The 20,073-nt window shown below is 45.4% G+C and overlaps 1 protein-coding gene across 2 annotated transcripts in view; it reads left to right on the forward strand.

Annotated features, from left to right (window-relative positions):
- SYT9 (synaptotagmin 9) overlaps nucleotides 1-20,073 on the forward strand; it is a 168,304-nt gene that overhangs the window by 45,941 nt on the left and 102,290 nt on the right. For both annotated transcript variants that reach the window (XM_084773654.1, XM_084773653.1), the window contains exons 2-3: nucleotides 3,801-4,152; nucleotides 16,037-16,583. In XM_084773654.1, the coding sequence (XP_084629780.1) occupies nucleotides 3,801-4,152; nucleotides 16,037-16,583 (899 nt within the window). The remainder of the gene's footprint in view (nucleotides 1-3,800; nucleotides 4,153-16,036; nucleotides 16,584-20,073) is intronic.

The raw sequence follows: 20,073 nt of genomic DNA on the forward strand, positions 1-20,073 counted from the left end.
TCTTTGGTAAGAGAGAAAAGTACAAACCATGTAATGGACACTGGAGCCTGGTGAGGTCACGCGGGCCACCGCTGCTCTCTGACATCGTGCCAGGTGTTCTGAAGCACTGCTACCTCACCTGCTGTCTTTGTGTAAATATGAGAAATTTACTCTTGCTGTTTGTAATGACTGTGTCTGCGACACACACACACACACACACACACACACACACACACACACACCTATAAGGCTGTGAATCCATAAGATTGTAGCAAGCCCCAGAGTTTATAGGCCACAGCCTACCTTCCATAATTCAGGGTTTACATAGCAAGCAGCTACAGAGCTTCCCAGATGAGTTTCATCATTACCAAGTGGCCGTATCTATGCCAGGAATTCCTTGAAATGCTTGGCGTTCAGTGTTTAAGGAGGCAAGCTTTCTCCTCTCATGGTCCTCGCTCCATGACTGGACTTCTGAGCAAGCTGGTTTTTGGAAAGCATAGCCCAGAATTCATTTAGCAAGATGGAAATGTTATGAACTGGGTCAGAGGCCAGATGACTGCTGGTAAAAGAGGATGCGGGCTTTGTGTTATTTGACATGTTGTCTATGCCCAGGGGAATCCTGAGAGGTTGTGTGCTAAGAGAAATGAGCTCAAGGCTCACATGGGATTTATTTATTTATTTAATTGGTTATACACAGTATTTCACTATGTAGCCTTGGCTACCCCAAAACCTGCCGTAAAGACCAGGCTAGTATATAACTGTGATGTTCCTTTGGCCTCTGCCTCCTGAGGCCAGAAAGTAGATGCATATGTCACTATACCTGGCCTGTCGTGTTGAATTCATTTTTAATCTTTAGTGTGTGTGTGTGTGTGTGTGTGTGTGTGTGTGTGTACCCTTATGTGAATATGTATGCACATGTGCATATGCATGTGTGTAGAGACCAGAAGAAGCTGTCGTGTCTTCTATTACTCTCCATCTATTTCTTTCTGGCAGTCTCTCCCCACCTGGGTATCATGTTTTCTCAGCCAGTAAGGAAGCCCCCCCCAAATGATACTCCTATTTCTGCTCCCTCAGAACTGGATGAGAGATGAGTATAGGATGCCTGGCTTTTTATGTGTGTGTCGAGATCCAAAATATTGTCCTCGTGACTGCAAAACAAACACCTTCACTGTTGAGCCATTCTTCCAGCAGCACATTAAATTCTTAAGTCCTGTGTCTTGTTTACCCTGGATAATCCAGGGTTAGTAATCTTTTAAATTTTTTATTTATTTATATATTTATTTATTCACTTTACACCCTGATTGTAGCCCCTCTCTCCTCTCCTCCCGGTCCCTCCCTTTCTCTATCTTCTTCCGTTCCCCGTCTCCTACTCCTCAGAAAAGTGGACCTCACCCCCTCCACCCCCGCCCCAGCATCAGCACATCAAATCACATGAGGACTAAGCGCATCCTCTTCCCCTATGGCTTGAAGAGGCAGCCCGGCCAGGGGAGGAGTGATTGAAAAGCACAACAAGGGTCCATGCTGGAGACAGCCCGTGCTCTCCTTACTGGGGGGTCTACATGAAGACCAAGCTGTCCATTGGCTACATCTGTGAAGGGGCCTAGGTCCAGGCGTCGACCAGCTGTACAACCTACCCATCCCCCAACGCCACCCCACCTTTCTACCTGGGGATTTTTTTTTCCAGGGGGTTGGGGGTGGGACGGGGCATACCAAACAAGCCTTAAGCTCACTATGTAGCCAGGGAGGACTTTGAACTCCTGATCCTCCTGCCTCTACCACCCTGGATTACAAGCATGTGCCGCCATGAGCTATGCAGTGCTGCAGATCTTGTCCTGGACCTCACATACCAGGCAGGCATTCTGCCATCGAAGCTGCATCCCCAGCCCTGTGCCTGGGAGTTTTCATTTTTGCTTTGATTAGCACCCCTTCACTGGTTGGTCTTAAGTGTTTGGCACTGGCTGGCTTTTCTACAACAATTCCAGAAGTTCCTTCGTGTTGCTTAGTGATGATGCTATTCCTTGTAGGAAATTGATTACCTTGTTTCAGTGAGAGTTTCAGCTCAATCACGGCACCGGAACAGGAATCCCACTGTTACAAGCAGAAGTGTTATACTGTTTTACTACAACACAAATTGGCTGGGAGGCATGGGGTATCCATTTGATCCACCAGCAGCCTGGCAAGAACAGTTCCCACGATGAAACTATTATCATTTCGAAACAACAATCAAAGTCATGGTAAAAGACGTGCCCGGTAGCTGGTCAGCTTTATTCAGTCGATGAGTGGTGTAGGTCATATCAGGAATGTAATTTGCCACAAATCAGAACAGTTGTAAGCACTGACTTTTTTTTTTTAATTTCTCCAGAATGTGAACCTATGAAGGTATGACGTCCCTCTTCCCACTGTGTCTCCGAAGCCGATCGTACTGTCTGTCACATAAGGGAAATTCAGAGTATTCTAGTGGGAGCATTGCAGATTTTAAAAGTGACCAGTAGAGGAAAAACCTGGGGAGAGTTTTGGGGTTCTGGGACACAGAGTGGACATGTAGGACCATCCTTAAAAGTAGTGGTGTCAGGCGTTCTTCAGTCTCTCTGACCCTGTCTGGAGGCAGGAACCTGGATGAGACTGCATTCTGCCTTGAACGGTATGAACATAGCTATGGAATACTGTGCAGCCATGGTACTGTGGTCCCAGCTATGGAATACTGTGTGGCCATGGTAATGTGGTCCTAGCTATAAAATACTGTGTGGCCATGGTACCATGGTCCTAGCTATAAAATACTGCGTGGCAGTGGTCCTGTGGTCCTAGCTATAAAATACTGCGTGGTTGTGGTACTGTGGTCCTAGCTATAAAATACTGCATGGTCGTGGTCCTGTGGTCCACATACAGTCGCCACCTTTCCCTGCTGTACCGCCTTGTCCTTGCCCCTTCATGGCATGGCTGCAGACCTCCATGGTGGCATCAGCACCGGCTTCAGTTTAGAATTTTCTAATGGCGACTGAAGCCCGTTCTTTCTCCCTTGCTGTCTGCTGATGTGCTGCTGGTAAATGTTCCCTGTAGCTGCATTCAAGTCAGTGATGGACTGGAGTGGGTGAAGGAGCCTGGGACCTGCACGTCTTGGGTGAGGTGGGATAGCTCTGATGTGCACAACTCCCCTCCAGCAGCTTACCCTATGGCCCTTGCTGTGGTAAGTGGCTTGAAAACGCATTACATATTGACATTTCTCCAACTTTACCTGCCTGTGTTTTGTTTCACCTAAGAAAGAAAGAAAGAAAGAAAACCTCTTGTTCTTGAATAGATGCCCCAGGATCTACTACTGGGGAAATTGAAACTGTGCCAGTCTGTCTGGCTTCTGAAGACCTAAGTGGTAGGTATTCATGAGGCTACAACGCTCACTAAACACATGAACTTAGACCCTGAAAACCTTCACAGAAAGAAAATGTGATTTAATTCCTAAATTGAATGGCTCTTTGAGATGACAGGGTGATTTTTAAAAGACAGGCAAAAGTTATCTTCCCAGAAAACTTTAATGATAGGTGCTTCCTGTCGGCTAGAGTCTCGTTTGACTTGCAGGGCACTCAGCGTCTCCGTAAGTACATGGTGGTTTGTTGTCTCTAACCCCAGCTTGCAGTCAGTGTAATCTTTTCTCCCTTTGCTCCTGGAGCCTCTGGTGTAGGTCTGAATCCTTATTGTCAGGTACCACTTCAGCATCTCCCAGCCTGTCCTTCAGAACGAGTGAAGGAGATGGTCATTCTGCCTGGACTGCACACTGGGTGGCTCTGAGAGACAACATCACGCTGAATTTTTCTTCTTCTTCTTTGCAGATATCTCTGTGAGCCTGCTAACCCTTGTGGTTACCGCCTGTGGTCTTGCCCTCTTTGGTGTCTCTCTCTTCGTGTCTTGGAAACTGTGCTGGGTTCCGTGGCGAGAGCGAGGCCTGTTCTCTGGTAGCAAAGACAACAACCAAGAGCCTCTTAACTACACAGACACAGAAACAAATGAGCAGGAGAACAGCGAGGACTTCCTAGACCCACCCACGCCCTGCCCTGACTCCTCCATGAAGATCAGCCACACGTCCCCTGACATTCCCCTCTACACCCAGCCCGGTGGCCAAGAGAACTGTGCCCATGCCGTCCGTGTGCAGCGACAAGTCACAGAGCCAACGCCATCGGTTCGGTCAGTAATGCCTCTTCCCCTATGAATGCAAGGCAGGGACCACCCTACCCCCTTTCTTGCCAGCGATGTTACTGACTAGCTGAGGGTCACGCCATCTAGATGGCCACTTGGTCCCAGAAAAATAAAAATGGGGGAAACTCTGGCTCTTTGCTGGACCAATGCTTTGCTTAGTTTCCACGGAGTCCATAAAAGTTATGGCTAACATTACTCCCACATCATGTATTTATTATTTTTGTGTAATTGTACTGTTCTGACATGGGTACTATTATTTTCATTTTAGAGTAGATCTTTAGAGATTAAGAAGGAGGAACAGGAGTATGTACCCAGGTCAGGATCTGGATACCACAATCTGATTTTTAGCTACTTTTCTTTTTTTTTTCTTTGTTTGTTTTGGGTTTTGGTTTTGTTTTGTTTGTTTGTTTGTTTTTGAGACAGGGTTTCTCTGTGTAGCCTTGGCTGTCCTGGACTCAAATGCTGGTGTTACAGCCATGCACCACCATGCCCAGCTTAGCTACTTTTCTTATGGTCTCCTCCTAAAGCCATACAATTCCTGATCTATCCTGGCATCCTTCAGATGTCACACTATAACCGGAGGTCTTCTACCCTCAAGCTTTGTAATAATTGCAGACTACTAGGAGTGGGGCTTCTATTGTCCGGATGCTGTGTGTTCTTAAGCAGTAGATGAATAACAGTGTAGTGATTAAAAGTCTGTGTGGGCCCAGGCTGTGAAGAACTGCTTTATTGACCTATGTGGCATTGAACAAGTTACATAGCCTCCAGATGTGTCCGCTTCAGCTTCTGTAGTAGCTGAATGGTACCACACGCTGCCACAGACTGCGCTGGCTGCACTGTCCTCTGCCTTCCACACCACTGTTTTCACCGCCACTGTCACTGGAAGCATAGCTCTCCCAAGATGCTCACGTTGTACACTGAGAGGGAGGTACATCTTCTCCAAAACACCACGGCTGTGCAGAGGTAAATTTAAATCTAAGCAACCAGTTCTAACCACTGGATAGAAAACCTAATTTTTGGTAAGAGATTTTAGGGAAAAAGACACAGGAATCAACCCTTCTTAAATGAAAAGATTAACCTTGAGTGATAGCCAAAGGAATAACATGTGCAGTTATTTATTTTTAAAATATGAACATAGTTTGGATATTTTTAAAAATATCTTTCTATTCTCTAGAAACAAGAATAGTAATGACGTTTATCCTAGAGCCGGCTCTTATTCACGTTAAGTGTGATACAATATGACAGTATATAGCTTGATTTTTTTTTTCCAGAAACTTATTTTAGCATTATTTCCAGTTCTGTATCAAAAAACAAAACTTAAAATATCCTCCTTAAGGAAGTGGCTGGTTGTTTGCCATTTGATTTATAAGAAATCCTCAGATTTTATCACAAGGATTTCTCTCCTGATAACTAGAGTCGATGCCACCCTGGCGTTCACACAGTGTGACTGGTTTGCAATGCGATCTTTTTAGTGTCCCCAAGACCTGGTGCCTTTCATGTGTGTCGCTTCTCCAGATGTCTCACACTTGGTTCTCTCGGCATCCAGTTGCTCCTGTCTGGATTCTCTCAGGTGCAGAGTGATAAAAATGCTCTTATTACTCGCCTGCTCTTCTTACTGGTGTGGCCTGTACCTGCTCTGCATATATGTTATGTATGGCTGAGTGAGTAGCTTGGTGTTCTTTTGGAAATCTTAACAGTTGGGGTGGAGAGTGTCTCTGACTCTTTTGCCTTGTGAGACCCTTTCTCCCTGCTAGGTTGCCTTGTGCAGTCTTGCTGTGATGGTATGTACCTGGTCTTATTGTAGTTTGTTATGCTGTGTCTGGTTGATGTCCCTGGGTGGTGTGCTGTTTTCTGAGGGGAGGCAGTATGGGCACACTGGGTGGGGTGGGGTCATGGCATCTGGGGGGAAAGGGGCAGCAGGGGCAGAGGAGAGGCTAGGGAAGGAAAAGGAGGGGAAACTGCACTTGGGATATAACATATGATAAAAGATTTTTTTTGAAGTTCTTATTAGATTTAATCTGTGCATCCTGCCCTATATAACTCTAGCAAACTAGCGATGATTTCTCTGTAATTATCACAAGGTTTGTCATAGAAAATATTTAGATAGACTGTATATAAAGAAATGTGTTTAAAAGAGAAAATCCATTTGTGGAAATTGGTAGAAGAATTTTTTAAAAAAGAAGAATAAAAGGCTAATCCCTCTAAAGTGCATTTTATATTCAGATTATTTTAGATTTGAAGATATGCAATTAAATTATCTTTGAAACGGTGAGAATTGGGTTCAGTTAACAGCTGGACTACCATTAGCAATTTAAATGCTTTTCGGCTGCATTTGACCCAGTATTAACAATTTTGCATTGTTATGCATTTAAAACACTCATACCTAAATTACTACTGACATAATTCCATGGGTTCTTTCTGGAAATACATATCTTTTTCTAGCAGCATATCATACAGTGATCCTCAAATGTGGGGGGTGGCGTGGGGTGGGAAATAGATGGAAGGAGAGCATGCTGTGGGAGCTCTTTTCCCTGGGGGGAGTTGTCAACCAGCTCTCTCCTTGTGCAACACCACCAACAAGCCAAGGTATAATCCCATCCTTGTCTAACGTGGGAAAACAAGGAGCTTATTGGGTTAGTTACAGGAGCGTGGGTGACCCCAAAGCAGCTGCAGCAGCAGCAGCAAGTCTCACTCTGACATCGACAAGGACATCCATAAGTACATAGCGGGAGCTTTCCTCCACCACTGCCTCACTTAACATGCCATAGTCTGCATTCTCTCATACTCCTAGGACCCATGAGGTCACGTGGAATTAGACCAGATTGTATACAAGTGGCCAGAAGTTGCAGGGGGAGGGGCAGGAACCTTAGGCAAGGGTCCAATGCCCTTCTTTGACCTCTCCTTCTATGAGGGAACCCCAATAGTTAAGGAGCTCCATTTTAGGGAACTTTTACAAGTAATGACACCTGCTCTGATGAAGATGATGTCTTTATATGCTTGAAGGACCCTACTGTACTACAACACATACACATACACACATACACACACATAGACACACACAAATACACACACACACACACACACACACACACACACATACACACAAACTTCTTTATTTGTTGAAGACTGTTATTTTCTTACAGCTCTAGGGACCAAATCTAGGAGCCTGGAAATGCTAGGCACTGCTCTTTTACTGAGCTACATCACTGAGCTATATCCACAGCCTTCTAAATTATTTGTAACATTCTTTGTTGAAGTACCATGGTTGCAGAGGTAGGGGTGGGCCCTGCTGAGATGGCCCAGAACCTTCTTCCCTTCTTGTTTTTGCCCCTCTGTCTTCATCCGCTTGTGTCTTTTGCTTTCTCCCTGTCTTTCTGGTTCCATCCTGCCACTGTGATTTCTTGTGGCGTGATGTCGAGGGCGGATCCTAAGCCCAGTGCACACAGACAGCCAGTGCCCAGGGCTCTCTCCTTGTCACCATGGTTGGCGTAGCTTCTGCTGGCATGTTTATGTAGGAGATCACCACCTCACCTGGCTTCTCCTCCCTGGGGATTTTGGGATCACCCCTTTGCCACTGGATGATGAGCTATGCTTCGTCAGCATGGTGTCTGCTGTTCCCACAAAGCCAAGCATGTTAAAATTCTGCATCTTGTTAATTCAGTTGCTGCTGCAACAACCCAAAAATTTTTGTTACTTTTTTCCATCTAGGTAAGACTTTTCTTAAAGTATTGACCATATATGTTAGGAATGTGGCTGTCTTACTTTTCTCAGAATTTTACAATATCAGAGCTCTCTAAGAAAGCTTGAATATATGAAATTCCCTAGATCCTCAAAGTAAAAGGAAGCCAAAATGCTGTATACTCCATTTCTTGAGTCATGCCCCCATGATAAAGGCCCAAGTTTTGTAAAGCCTCCAGTGTCTTGCCTAACACTTTGCACTTACAGCAGCTGAGCTGGTCACACCACAACTCCTCATCAGCTCTGTGAAGGCCCCTCATCTGCCAGCATAGCTTTCCCTCCTGCCAGGGCCACGGTGGTGCACAGCTCTAGAGGTTACTGCTCACTTGGACTCAGTAGCAAGCTCTCCCCACTCCACTCTCCTCCCCGGCTCCCTCCAGTGATGAGCCTGTTCTTGCCTAGCCAGAGTCCTTGACACAGGCTGTTCCCCTAGCCAGGGATGCTTTTCCTTCTACTCCAGCCCCTCCTGTGTGCCTTTGCACCACTAATGTTCTAGATTAAATGTCTCTGCTCAGGGGGCTCAGACACCCCACCAGAAGGATGTGTTCTAGACTCTTCTGCAGTTGTTCGCAACCTGTGGGTTACAACCCCTCTGTGGAATGAAACAAGCTTTCCACAGGATTTGCATACAAGAGATGTTACATATCAGATATTTCCATTATGGTTTATATAATAGTAGCAAAATTACAGTTATGAAATAGCAGCAAAATAGTTTTATGGTTGGGGGTCACTACAACATAAGGATCTGTATTAAAAGGCCACAGCGGTAGGAAGGCTGAGATCCACGGCTCTACTGCCTCCTGTTTTTTATTTCTCCTTTTGCTTTTACTCCTTTGTAACATTCAATTCTGTTTCCAGTTTGTTTGTTTAACACCTGTATTTTTCCTCTAGACTCTTCTGTGATGTGGTGTGTGTGTGTGTGTGTGTGTGTGTGTGTGTGTGTGTGTGTGTGTGTTTTCTATATCTACTCCTTGGTACAGCTCCAGGAATAGCAGACTTTTTCTATGAATAGCTGACAGAATACACTGGCCAGTAGCAGGCCCCATTTCTCTTATTCTCTGACAACGATGGCAAAAGGTCAGAATTATAGATACATTGGTCCTATAATGGTGTGAGGCTGGCAGGAAGTCATTCACCTTGGCATCCACACTTATTAAGAGCCTCCCATGTAGACCTTTGACCTTATCTCTGAAGTAAGCAATCCACGGAGTCCTGGAAACACACTGACAGGAACTGAAGATGAAGCCAACCATCAGCCTTCGCATTTGGATCTCTTTGTTGGCTGCCACCCCAGTAAAGAGTACGGAGGCCAATGTTGTAATAAGTCTATGTAGCATTCTTATTTCTGTGGCTAGGATAAAACCTAGAGGCCCACACATCCTAGGCAAATGCTCTATCACTGGCTTGTATCCTCAGCCCTGAGTGACATGTTTCTATTAAGCCCTATTTTTGTACTGAGAGCAAAAAGGGTTTGTATTACTCTTAACAGATATTTCTTTAGATTTTAATAAGTGGGACAAGTCTGAAACTGGAAGTTGCTTAGAACCCTGAATTCCCATGCAACCCTGACAAGTATTTAATTATGAGAAGCTGTTACATCAATGGCAGTGATGTATTTACTGCAAACCTGCATATAAACATCTGCTGTGTGGAAAATTCTATAGTGGGTACTAATATTTTTTTTAAGCAGTCAAAGAACAAATAACCCTCTCCTCAAAGAACCTAAAGAAAAGCACCAGTCACACAGGTGGAAACAAGTCTGTCTCAGAGGTTAGTCTGTTAGAAATTCGTAACATCTTAAAAGAAAAGAAAGGAAATATGAAACATCTGTTGGATCCATGAACATGGGGCATGGGGGAAAAATTCAGACCTGCAGTGGTGACGACATGTGTAATCTGGGTGCAATTGGAAATGAAAAGAGATGGTTGACCAAAGCTACTTAAGAAAGGGAAATGTATTTGAAAACGACACCAAGGTTTCAAGCCTGGGTGACTTGGGAGCGAGTGGGCGGGGACAAGCCAGATGTCGGTGTATCTGGTTGCACTTAATTCCTCCACTGGGTCCAAGCAGGTCCCTTCATCATCATAAACTCACGCTTGAGAGAAATCCCCAAAGCCTCAGATTGCCACTTCTTCCTTCCCTTGCAGTGTGTTGATGTGTCCCCTGTCCAGGGCATCCCTCGTCTGTCTGGTTTAGAACAAGCCAACTCTCATCTCTCCATCACAGAGAGTTACAGAGGAGAATGGGGTCCCATCTCACTTGTTTATGTACTTTGTTGACCACAAGGGTAGTTCTGAAATTCAGCTTGCCTCTCTTTTTTCCCTTTGGCCTCTGAAGCCCGGGGGCAAGTAGATGAAGTTTTTGTCTCTAAGACGAGGTCACAGAGATGTAGGAACATATAGAGTGTCCTCACCCATGGTTGCACCGGAAACGTGAAGTGGAAGACATGCTGAGGGTCCTCAGCACTGGATGCTAGACAGGAGGCTTAGTGGGGAGCTTTGGCCAATGCTCCTGGGGCCAGAAGGAGAGCGCAGACCTTGATGAAAATTCACCTGTTTTCCTATTGAAGTCTCCAGTGTCGTAACTATGGAAGAGAATACAGATGGGGCAAAGCCAGCTCAACTTTCATCTCCTCCATAAACATTTTCTGAGCCAGAGCCTTTTCATCCTTTCCTGTTCCCAGACCCTCTAGCCTGTACTCAGTACTTGTCCCCACCTGTTGGGCTTCAGAACTGAGTCTTTGCCCGCTGGGCCAGGTGACACCTTCAAGACCTCGACAGGACTGTTTGGGTTTGTCCACACTGTCCGTCAAGTACAGTAATGCCCTCTTTCCTTTCTTTGTTAAGGTCTCGTGGAAATGATTGGCATTTGTGCTACTTCAGGCATTGATCCTAGAGCTGAGACTGGTTAATTCACATTGAAGGAAAGGGGAGGGAGAAAAGCCCCTTTGACCCTGGGCTTTTTCCCTGTCCTGTCCCAGGGCTGGGACTGAGTCTAAGGCCCAGATTCCTTCAGACATGAAAGTGCATTTGCAAGGATATCACAGGAAAAGTGCTCTACAAACTGTGTTACATATCTTTGAACCCAGACATCTTCCAAGTTCAGCTCAGGTCTGAGTGGCCAAGCACCAGTCTTTAAGTTCTTTTCCTGGCCTCGTATGAAAGGAAAGAGCATCTTCTGGCCCTGAGAGAAAGGAAGCTGGAGAAAGCAGAGAGCTACAACCCTGGTAGCCAGCTTCTCAGAGCCAGCACTAGGGTGTGGCTTATTTACAGAGGAGGCTGTCTCTCAAATTCCCCCAACCATCATCCTTGGACCTTACCTTTCCCTCCGTGTGTGTGTGTGTGTGTGCGCGCGCGCGCGCGCGTGCGCGCACGCGCACCTGCGTGGGTATGCATGTTTGCCTCCATGTATCTATGTGCAATGTACACATGTGTGGTACCCACAGGCACCAGAAGAGGGTGTTGGACCCCCTAGAACTGGAGTTATAGATGGTTGTGGGTCACAACGTGGGTGCTAGGAACTATACTGAAAGAGCAACAAATGCTTTTAACCGCTGAGCCATCTTTCCAGCCCCGCTTACCTCTCTTCATTCATGGTGTGTATTAAATCCCAAGGGTACCGGGCTCCCAGACCTACTCTGAAGGTAGAATTCTGTGTTTTAGGCAACGTCCTCCTTATCACAGTCATTCAGTGTCCCCGGTGTCACTCCAAGACACTACGATTCCAGACCCTCCCTGGGGAGCCTCTTGTATACTGCACTGGAGACCGTTCAGAGCCAGCCACTGCACCCGTGTGCGGAGCGCGCAGGTCACAACACTGCTCTGCCTTTCCTCTTTTCCTGTAGACTTGCCTTTTCCTCCTGCTTCCATCTCAGAGCTATGGAATATTGATTTTTCATTTCCTCTACCTCATCTTCTCCTTTGTGTCCCTGGGCAACCTCCCTGCTCTGTTTTCTCAGCTCACGGAGTGCTGTTATTCAGGGAAGCTGTGAGTTACACCCGTTCTCTGGCTCTTTCTCACTTCTCTACTCTATGTGTGAGACACACATGTACACGCAGACATACACACAACACACATGCACACACAAGTATGCATATATATGTACACACACACACACACACACACACACACACACACATATATATATATATATATATATATATATATATATATATATATATATACACGTGCACCACACAGAGAGAAACAGAAATATGTGTGCAACACAGAGACACATACACATAGAGACACACTTGCACACACAGAAATACACAAACACATGCAACTTCAATAAACTGTCTGCCTCTTGGAAGAAGCCCCTGGCAGAAAAGAGCTCTTGTACCCAGTTATAGCCTTTGCTTCCAACTGTTTTCCTGCTAGTAATTCTGGAGAGAAATTTTAGTAGGAATGAATTAACATGTAAAACATTTGTTGTGTGATATTCGTATTTGTGATTGATTTTTTAGAATAATATTTATTGTATGTGTGTCTGTGTGTGCAGTGGTGCTCAACCTCAACTGTTCCTGTCTACAACCTTTTCTTATGACACAGGGTCTCTCCTTGGTCTGGAACTCTACAAGCAGCTTACGCTGCCTGGCCACTGAGTACCAAGGGTCCTCCTGTCTCCACCTTCCCATTGCTGGGATCAAGAGTGTGTGCTGCCACACTCAGCTTTTATTTTTTGTTATAGAAAATTAAACAAAAAAAAATTTAAAGGTGCTGGAGGTTGAATTCAAGTTCTTTTTACTTTTAAATTTAATTTAAATTTTAAGTTAATTTATTTTATGTATGTGAACATTTTTGTCTGTATATTATGTATTGCACCACATGCATGCTTGGTACCTGAAGAGGTCAAAGAGGATGTTGGATCCCCTGCAGCTGGAGTTCCAGAAGGTTCTTAGCTGTGGGTGCTGGGAGTCGAGTCCAGGTCATTTGCAAGAACAGCAAGGCTCTTAACTGCCGAGCCACAGCTCCAGACCCCGAACTCAGGTTTTGTATATTCAAGGCAAGCACTTTACTGACCGAATTTGTTTTGGAATTTGGAATAAGTGCCTTCCTTCCCAGTTAGATTCTCAGGGATTGAGATTTTGCTTCTGCCTTTAAAGAGCAGATCTCTCAGTAATGCCCTCTCCAGCCCACCCCCTCTCCCTTCTGGCAGTCACTTAGTGGATAGGAAAAACTGAATGTAGAGTATGAATCTCTCCAGATTTCCCGTCTAAAGAGACCGGAAGTTAAGTAGCCATTTCCGTTTATTTTAAATTTAAATAAGTATGCTCCAGAGGTTAGTTCTGCAGACAAGGGTACGGACAAAATTTTGCTATGATAATGCTACAATCAGAACCTGCTCTGCACAGGGAGTCTGCTTAGCAGAAACCCAGGGAGAAAGTGGCCAGGCCACAGTGGCTGGGCCCAGTGCTGCCTGCAGACACAGGGTTGTTGTCTGAGCAGGATCAGGTCCTGAGGAGAAGCACTCAGTGATTGTCTTACACTGGCCTCCAGCTTGCCATGGAGCCAAGGATGGCCTTGAACTTAGGAGATCTCTAACCTCTGCTTCCTGAGTGTTAGGATGACCGGCATGTACCAGCATGCCCAGCTTTAGATGATGCTGAGGATTGAGCCCAGTGCTTGGTACCTGTTAGGTAAGCACTCTGCCAACTGAACCACATCCCAAGGCCACACCCAGTGGCTATTAAGGATGCACTTTTTGTTACATAAACAGTACCACTAACTAAGCGCACCCCAAATGGCCCATGCTATCACCTGTTAGTCCTACTAACTAGTCCTTAGCCAGAATGGTATAGCATGACTTGACTGAAGTGTGGACCTCTGGATCAAACTTGAAAAGAAAGATGAATAGCAGAAAGAGAAGGAGCTTGGTACCATCATGCCCTGCTGGTTTGTCTGCTGCAGGGCACTTGCTGCTCTATGCCGGTCCCTCTTGCACACACAGGCCAGCTGAGCAGGCTTAAGGCTCTGTTCTAGCTCCACAGTGGCTCCACTTCTCGATGAGGGAATGGCCTGGCTACACTAATGGACAGCCAGTTTCGTCACTTAAAAGCATCTCCTGCCTTCCTGACCTCCCCTAAATCATTAGATACGAAGAAACTTTAACACTGTGGATTTCTCTAGAGGAAACAGTAATCCGCGGCATCTGCCTTCAGACTGCAGTCTTTGTGCACTCGGAAGTTTCGTACCGGACATATGTCTGCTTGGTATATGGACTGTGTTGAGTGTGACAGGTACAAGTGACAGCCTGTGATAGCAATCTTAGGGTGCTATGTGGGTGATTAGTGATCAGGAGGCTATTTGGGGATGGATAGGGATATTCAGCGTGACAGCATCTGAGCTGTAGAAAGGAGAAGCGTTTCCAACATGTCTCGGGTCTGTAAATCCCATTTTCACATGATTCTTTCATAAGACAGTCTCAAGGAAGGAAAGGAAAACACATGCACATATTTACTCTGCCTCTTCAGCTATTCACCAATCCCCGAGAGACAGCTCAGCTGTCCCTGTCACTTTCCACTAGAGACATTATTTTAATTCAGATTATTGACTAGATGCTTAGCATACAGACTGTGCACTCTGAGTTGAAAACAAGAAAAAAAGTAACCTTTGGTACAGCCTTATTCTGAGCCTGTTGGTGCAGACCTATAATGCCAGCTACTGGGGCTAATAGGGAGTAATGTAGAAGGATCACAAATTCAGGGCTTTGGTGGACTGTGGACTGAGTTTAAGGGCATCCATGAACATTTGTGAGAGCTTATCTAAAAGTAAAAAGAAAGCTGAGATGTTAAATTCAGTTAGTGGAACATTTATGTAGTGTGTGGGAGGCCCTGACTTCATGCCCTTAGCACCACATAAAAAAAAAGCAGTTAAACAAATAACCAGCATCGTGTGTAATGACTGCTTCTTTCTCCTTATTAGAACTGACTTAGATAAGACAAGATTTAAAGAGAACATTGTAGAAATTTCTAGCTCAAAGCTTATAGATGAAGACTAGACTCCATTAGCAAAGTCTAGTGTGCTGTTATCAGCATCTAACCTTCCTTCAACTATTATCTCTAATTTATGGTAGCTCGTCTTTAATTTTTTTGTCAGCAATATTTACTTCAAAAGTAAAGCCTCTTGGGCCTGGAGAGATGGGTCAGCAGTTAAGAGCACTTGCTGTTCTTTCAGAAGACTGGAATTTTGTTCCTAGCATCCATACTGGGTGGCTCACAGTAATCTGTAACTCTAGCTTAGAGGATATGATGCCCTCTTCTTCTGGCTTTTGTGTGTACCCTTAGACATGCATGCATGCACACCCGCATACAAATAAATAATACATTTTTAGAAAGAAGTCTGGTTGCTGGCCACCATGTGGAACAGCAAAAGGCACAGTCTCTGTACTAACTTAGGCACCAGTCACAACCAACACAATCCCTTGCAAGCAGACATACCCAGTCTCACAAGTCTTTACAGTAGTAAATTATCATATTTACATATTTATCATAAAATAATTTTGTCTGAACCAGTAAGAATTTGTGTCTCGATAGAGCTGCAAGCTAGTGGTAGAGAACTTCATGCGATTTAGAGAAAGAAGATATGTTTAGTTTGGTTTGGTTTTTGAGCCTGGGTCTCACTCTGCAGTCTAGGCTGGCTTTGAACTCAGCAGTGATCTTTCCATCTCTGCCTCTCACGTGCTAGAATTACAAGCATCAGTCACCACACCCAGCTTGAGAAAGATGCATTCTCCCTAACACAACAAATTGCCAACTATTTCAGTGTGGGACTATTATCTAAAGTTGAATGCTTTTCTTCTTAAAGGAGCTCGTTCATGCAAACCTTCCCATCCTACCAGCCAGACAGGCCTTAAAGCACATTAAATCATCTAGAAGGTGCCTGAAAACCTTTCACCACGCTCTTGGGTCACATGTTCTTAAGTTCATTGCCCCATACAAGTTGTAGGGAGCAGCTTGACGCATTGCTTACATGATGAGCATTCTGAGTTTAGGCCGAAAGGGAAAAGAAAGAAGGGACCCACAGACATAAGCTCTTCTCAAAGTAGAGCAGTGCGCTGCTGTTCCAGGCGCAGGTTTCTGAAAGGCCCGCAGCTAATGAGTTATAACTCTGCTGTGTCTGCTCTTCATTTAAGGCATAACTCAATCCGAAGACAACTCAACCTGTCCAACCCAGACTTTAATATCCAGCAGCTACAGAGGCAGGAGCAGCTGACGGGCATTGGTAGGATTAAACCAGAGTTGTATAAGCAGAGGTCCCTGGACAATGACGACGGGAGGAGGAGTAACAGCAAAGCCTGCGGGAAACTGAACTTCATTTTAAAATACGACTGTGACTTGGAACAGCTCATCGTGAAGATCCACAAAGCCGTCAACTTGCCCGCCAAGGACTTCTCTGGGACCTCGGACCCTTACGTCAAGATCTACTTGCTTCCTGACAGGAAAACAAAACACCAGACTAAAGTTCACAGGAAGACCCTGAACCCCGTATTTGACGAGGTGTTTTTATTTCCCGTTCATTACAATGACCTTGAGGCTCGGAAGCTTCACTTCTCTGTGTATGACTTCGACCGGTTCTCTCGCCATGACTTGATCGGTCAAGTGGTGGTGGACCACTTCTTCGACTTGGCTGATTTCCCCAGGGAGTGCATCCTTTGGAAGGATATCGAGTATGTCACCAACGTGAGTCTAGCATTCCTTCATTTGGGGGAGGGGAAGGGGTTGCTTCTTAGTTTACACGAAACCCTACTGCTTACACGCATTATGTTATTTGGACGCAAACTATAAAAATTCGCATTGATGTTCTTCTGTTTTTAGGGGCTTTTTGTGTCTTTGGAGCGATAGGTTTTCATCAACACTGACTCTGATATATACAAGAATAAAACGCTAAAGGAATTCCTTTCTCACTTCTCTTCCTTAGTTGTTCTCTATCAGTCCTCACGGCGTTTTCTCGAGCGCTGTCTCAGGTTGTACTAACTGGGTCCTGGCATCCTGCTCACTGTATTCTACTGCGGAAAGTCCCCTGCCTGACTGTCGGCACCGAGTCCTTGCCTGGGTTCCCCTACTGGCTCTTCAGTGCTTCCAGGATCAGCTCCCTAGTTTTCACCTTGAGCGTGGGAGTTAGTATCATAATTCCAAATATAAAAGTCATAAGACAGACTTAAGTCTGGAAAGATGGCAAAACTGATCCGCAGAAGGTCAGACATCACTTTGGACATAGGAGAGGAGGCAGAGATCCTATGTAGCCATGTTTACATTTCAAACATGGGATCCCATGGGATGCTTTTACCACACTTACATCCTTGTCACTCCTGCTGAACCACCCTGAATCTCCAGACTGAGGAAAACTAGACTTTACTGGGGAGCTGATGTTCTCAAGTTTTGTATTTCTTTCTCCTGATCAGATTCCCTGGGGTGATTAGTGTACTTTGAAGCCAGCATTGCCCTCTTCACCTTGGCATCCAAAGGTACCAAGTGTCACCATCTTTGTCCTGCTCAAGCACTGGTGTGACTTGTAACTGAGCCTTGAGTGAGGCAAAGACTGACTCTGCCCAAGAAGAGTACCCCCCACATCTCTACCCAGGACCAAATACCAACCCCATGGTGCTCTGTAGTCCTCAGACACGTTCATGACTTGGGGACTCCCTCGCATCTTTAGGAGTTGTCTCTGAGAGCCCTAAAGTACCCATGCTAGCTTTTTCATGTTATTCACATAGGGAAAGTGTGGCCAGAGTCGAGGTGGCTCCTTCACATCTGGAAGGAAGAGAAGGTGTGGGAAATAGCAGTAGATAAAGCTAAAGTGATGTGGGCTGATGGGGGAGGAAATAAACGTCTTCATCTTGAAAAGCTGTAACATTTGGAAACTTAAAAATGGATGCAGGGAAGAGCAAGGATTATCTTCAAATCCCAGCTGCCAAGATCGGGAGAGAGGCAACTGAGGAGGCTTAAGAGAGGTGGGAAGGGGGTTGCGATCAGGATGTAAAGTAAATAAATACATTAATTAATGGAAAAACGTGTGGAGAAACATCAGCATTGTTGCGACTGTTGAAACAGTAAAAACAAACAAACAAAAATAGGTAGGCTGCTCATAGTAAGATGTGAGTGTTCCCAAATTAGTGCGCTCTTCTAGGGCATTTACCAAATCTGTGTGGGTATAGAACCTTCCGGCATGATGTTAAGGTGTGACGAGGTCTGATCTCAGGGCCAGATGGGGAGAAAGGCGTTGTTCACACAGGCCAATCTTTGTAATGCTCTGGCAAGTGGAGTCATAGACTAGGCGGAGAAGTGCCATGAAGCTCAGTGGGGAACTTCTGAAGTTGCCATCTAGGGGTTTTGTGGAGAGAGCAGCACCATATGCACAGGTGCAGGCCACCGTGCAGGCGAGGCAGGTCCCTGGTGGAAAGGTCTCCTCTAAAAGGTTCTTGCGGACAGGACTAGAATGGCAGGCAGCAGAGACCTCCTGGCCTCAGGAGCAATACCACTGCAGCCCTCTTCCAGAGCTAGGAGTTTCTGGATCGTTGTTGGAAATTTCTGGATTGCAAAAGCGTCAAGAAGAAGCTTGAGTCATTAAGAAGCATTTACCCAGGCTTATGATAGCCGTAGGAGAGGGGCGGCCCTATGAGTGGAATTACAGACTGCTTCATAGTTGTTGATGTGACTGTGTCCAGAAACTGAGCAGAGTGGTCTGAGATTCGCTAAGGTTTTTCTTTTATAATGAAGAAGCATGAAATACCCTATGTATAATATAATTTATACCAGCAGAACAGTGAATGAATATTTAAATGAGCAGGCGTGAACACACAAGCTGAAGAAGACAACACACCAGTGCTTTCACTGTTGGTGCCCTGTGCCCATAACCCCTCTGAGCTTTACTTATATTGTGACACGTGTGGGTTGAAGTTGTATTCCTGCTTTTCACAGCTCTTCTTTAACTTAGTGTTTTTTTACCCTCAACCTGAATTATAACATTTAACAATAGAGAGGAACGCAGGGGATGTGGTTTGTAACTGAATATGACAGTCCACTGTTCTAACACATGACAAGTTAGCATTCTTTCTGGAAATGTATTTTTTAATTTTATGTTTGTGTTTTGTTTGCATGCGTGTCTGTGTCTGTAACCTTTGGAGGTCAGAAGAAGGCATCTGGTCCTCTGGAGCTGGAGTTGCAGGCAGCTGAGAGCCACCATATGGGTGCTGGGGATTGAACCTGGGCTGGATCCTCTGCAAGAGCCTCAAGTGTTCTTAAGCACTGTTAAGAACGGAGCCGCTGTTCCATTGTTCCATTGACAGCATTCAAGCTTTTTGTGATTCTGAATAACATAACACAGGATGCTTTTGTGTCCATCTGTTGGTTCACAGGCGCCACCGTTTTCAGGTGTTCAACATTTCCAAGTAGTTACAAGGCCATTTCCACAGCGGCTCCTCAGCTCCCCACCGCTGCTCCTCCTCCTCGCCAGCTCTTGCTCTCCTCAGGCTAGTTAATGTGTCTGTGTGTCCACGCGAAGCACCATAAGACTGCGTTTTCTTCTTGGCAGCGGAGGTTGACCATCTTTTTATGTGTTGATTCGTCATTCCAGCTTCCTTTCTTATGCAGTGCTGTTCCGCACACTCTTCTGCTGTTTTCTCTTCCGTGTTGACCTAGGTTATTTCTATAATCTGTATGCAAGCCTGTGTTCGAGGCATTATAGTCTCATCTGTCAGTTCATGGGCGTGTGTGTATCGATTCTGTGGCGACATATTTTTGTGGCTTTATTTATTTGCGTGTGAAGGGGTGAGTGGGTTGGTATATGTGCCAAGCGTGGAGGTTAGAAGCCAGCTCGGCGGAGTTGGTTCTAACTTTGCACCTAATTAGGGCACAGTCCCTTTTTGATTTGCTGCTGTGCTTCATGCTCTAGGCTGGTCTGCCTTGAGCTACTGGGTAATTCCATGCCTGTCCCCTTCTCCCTGCAGGAGTGTGATGCATGCCACCATCCAGCTCCTACAGGTAGGACTTGGATGTCCAGGCTCATCATTTACCCGCTGAACTATCTGTCTAGACTCCATGGTGACTTTTGATAGGAGTTCATTCTTAAGCCTACTCTTGTAAAGAATACCAATGTTTTCCATTGTAAGGTAGTGTTGGTGTGGCTCAGTTAGGAAGTCTTAGTATGTCGTGAATATATTTCTCCTGTGTT

This window comes from Acomys minous (genome assembly GCF_964271855.1).
Source record: "Acomys minous genome assembly, chromosome: 2".
Taxonomy (NCBI): domain Eukaryota; kingdom Metazoa; phylum Chordata; class Mammalia; order Rodentia; family Muridae; genus Acomys; species Acomys minous.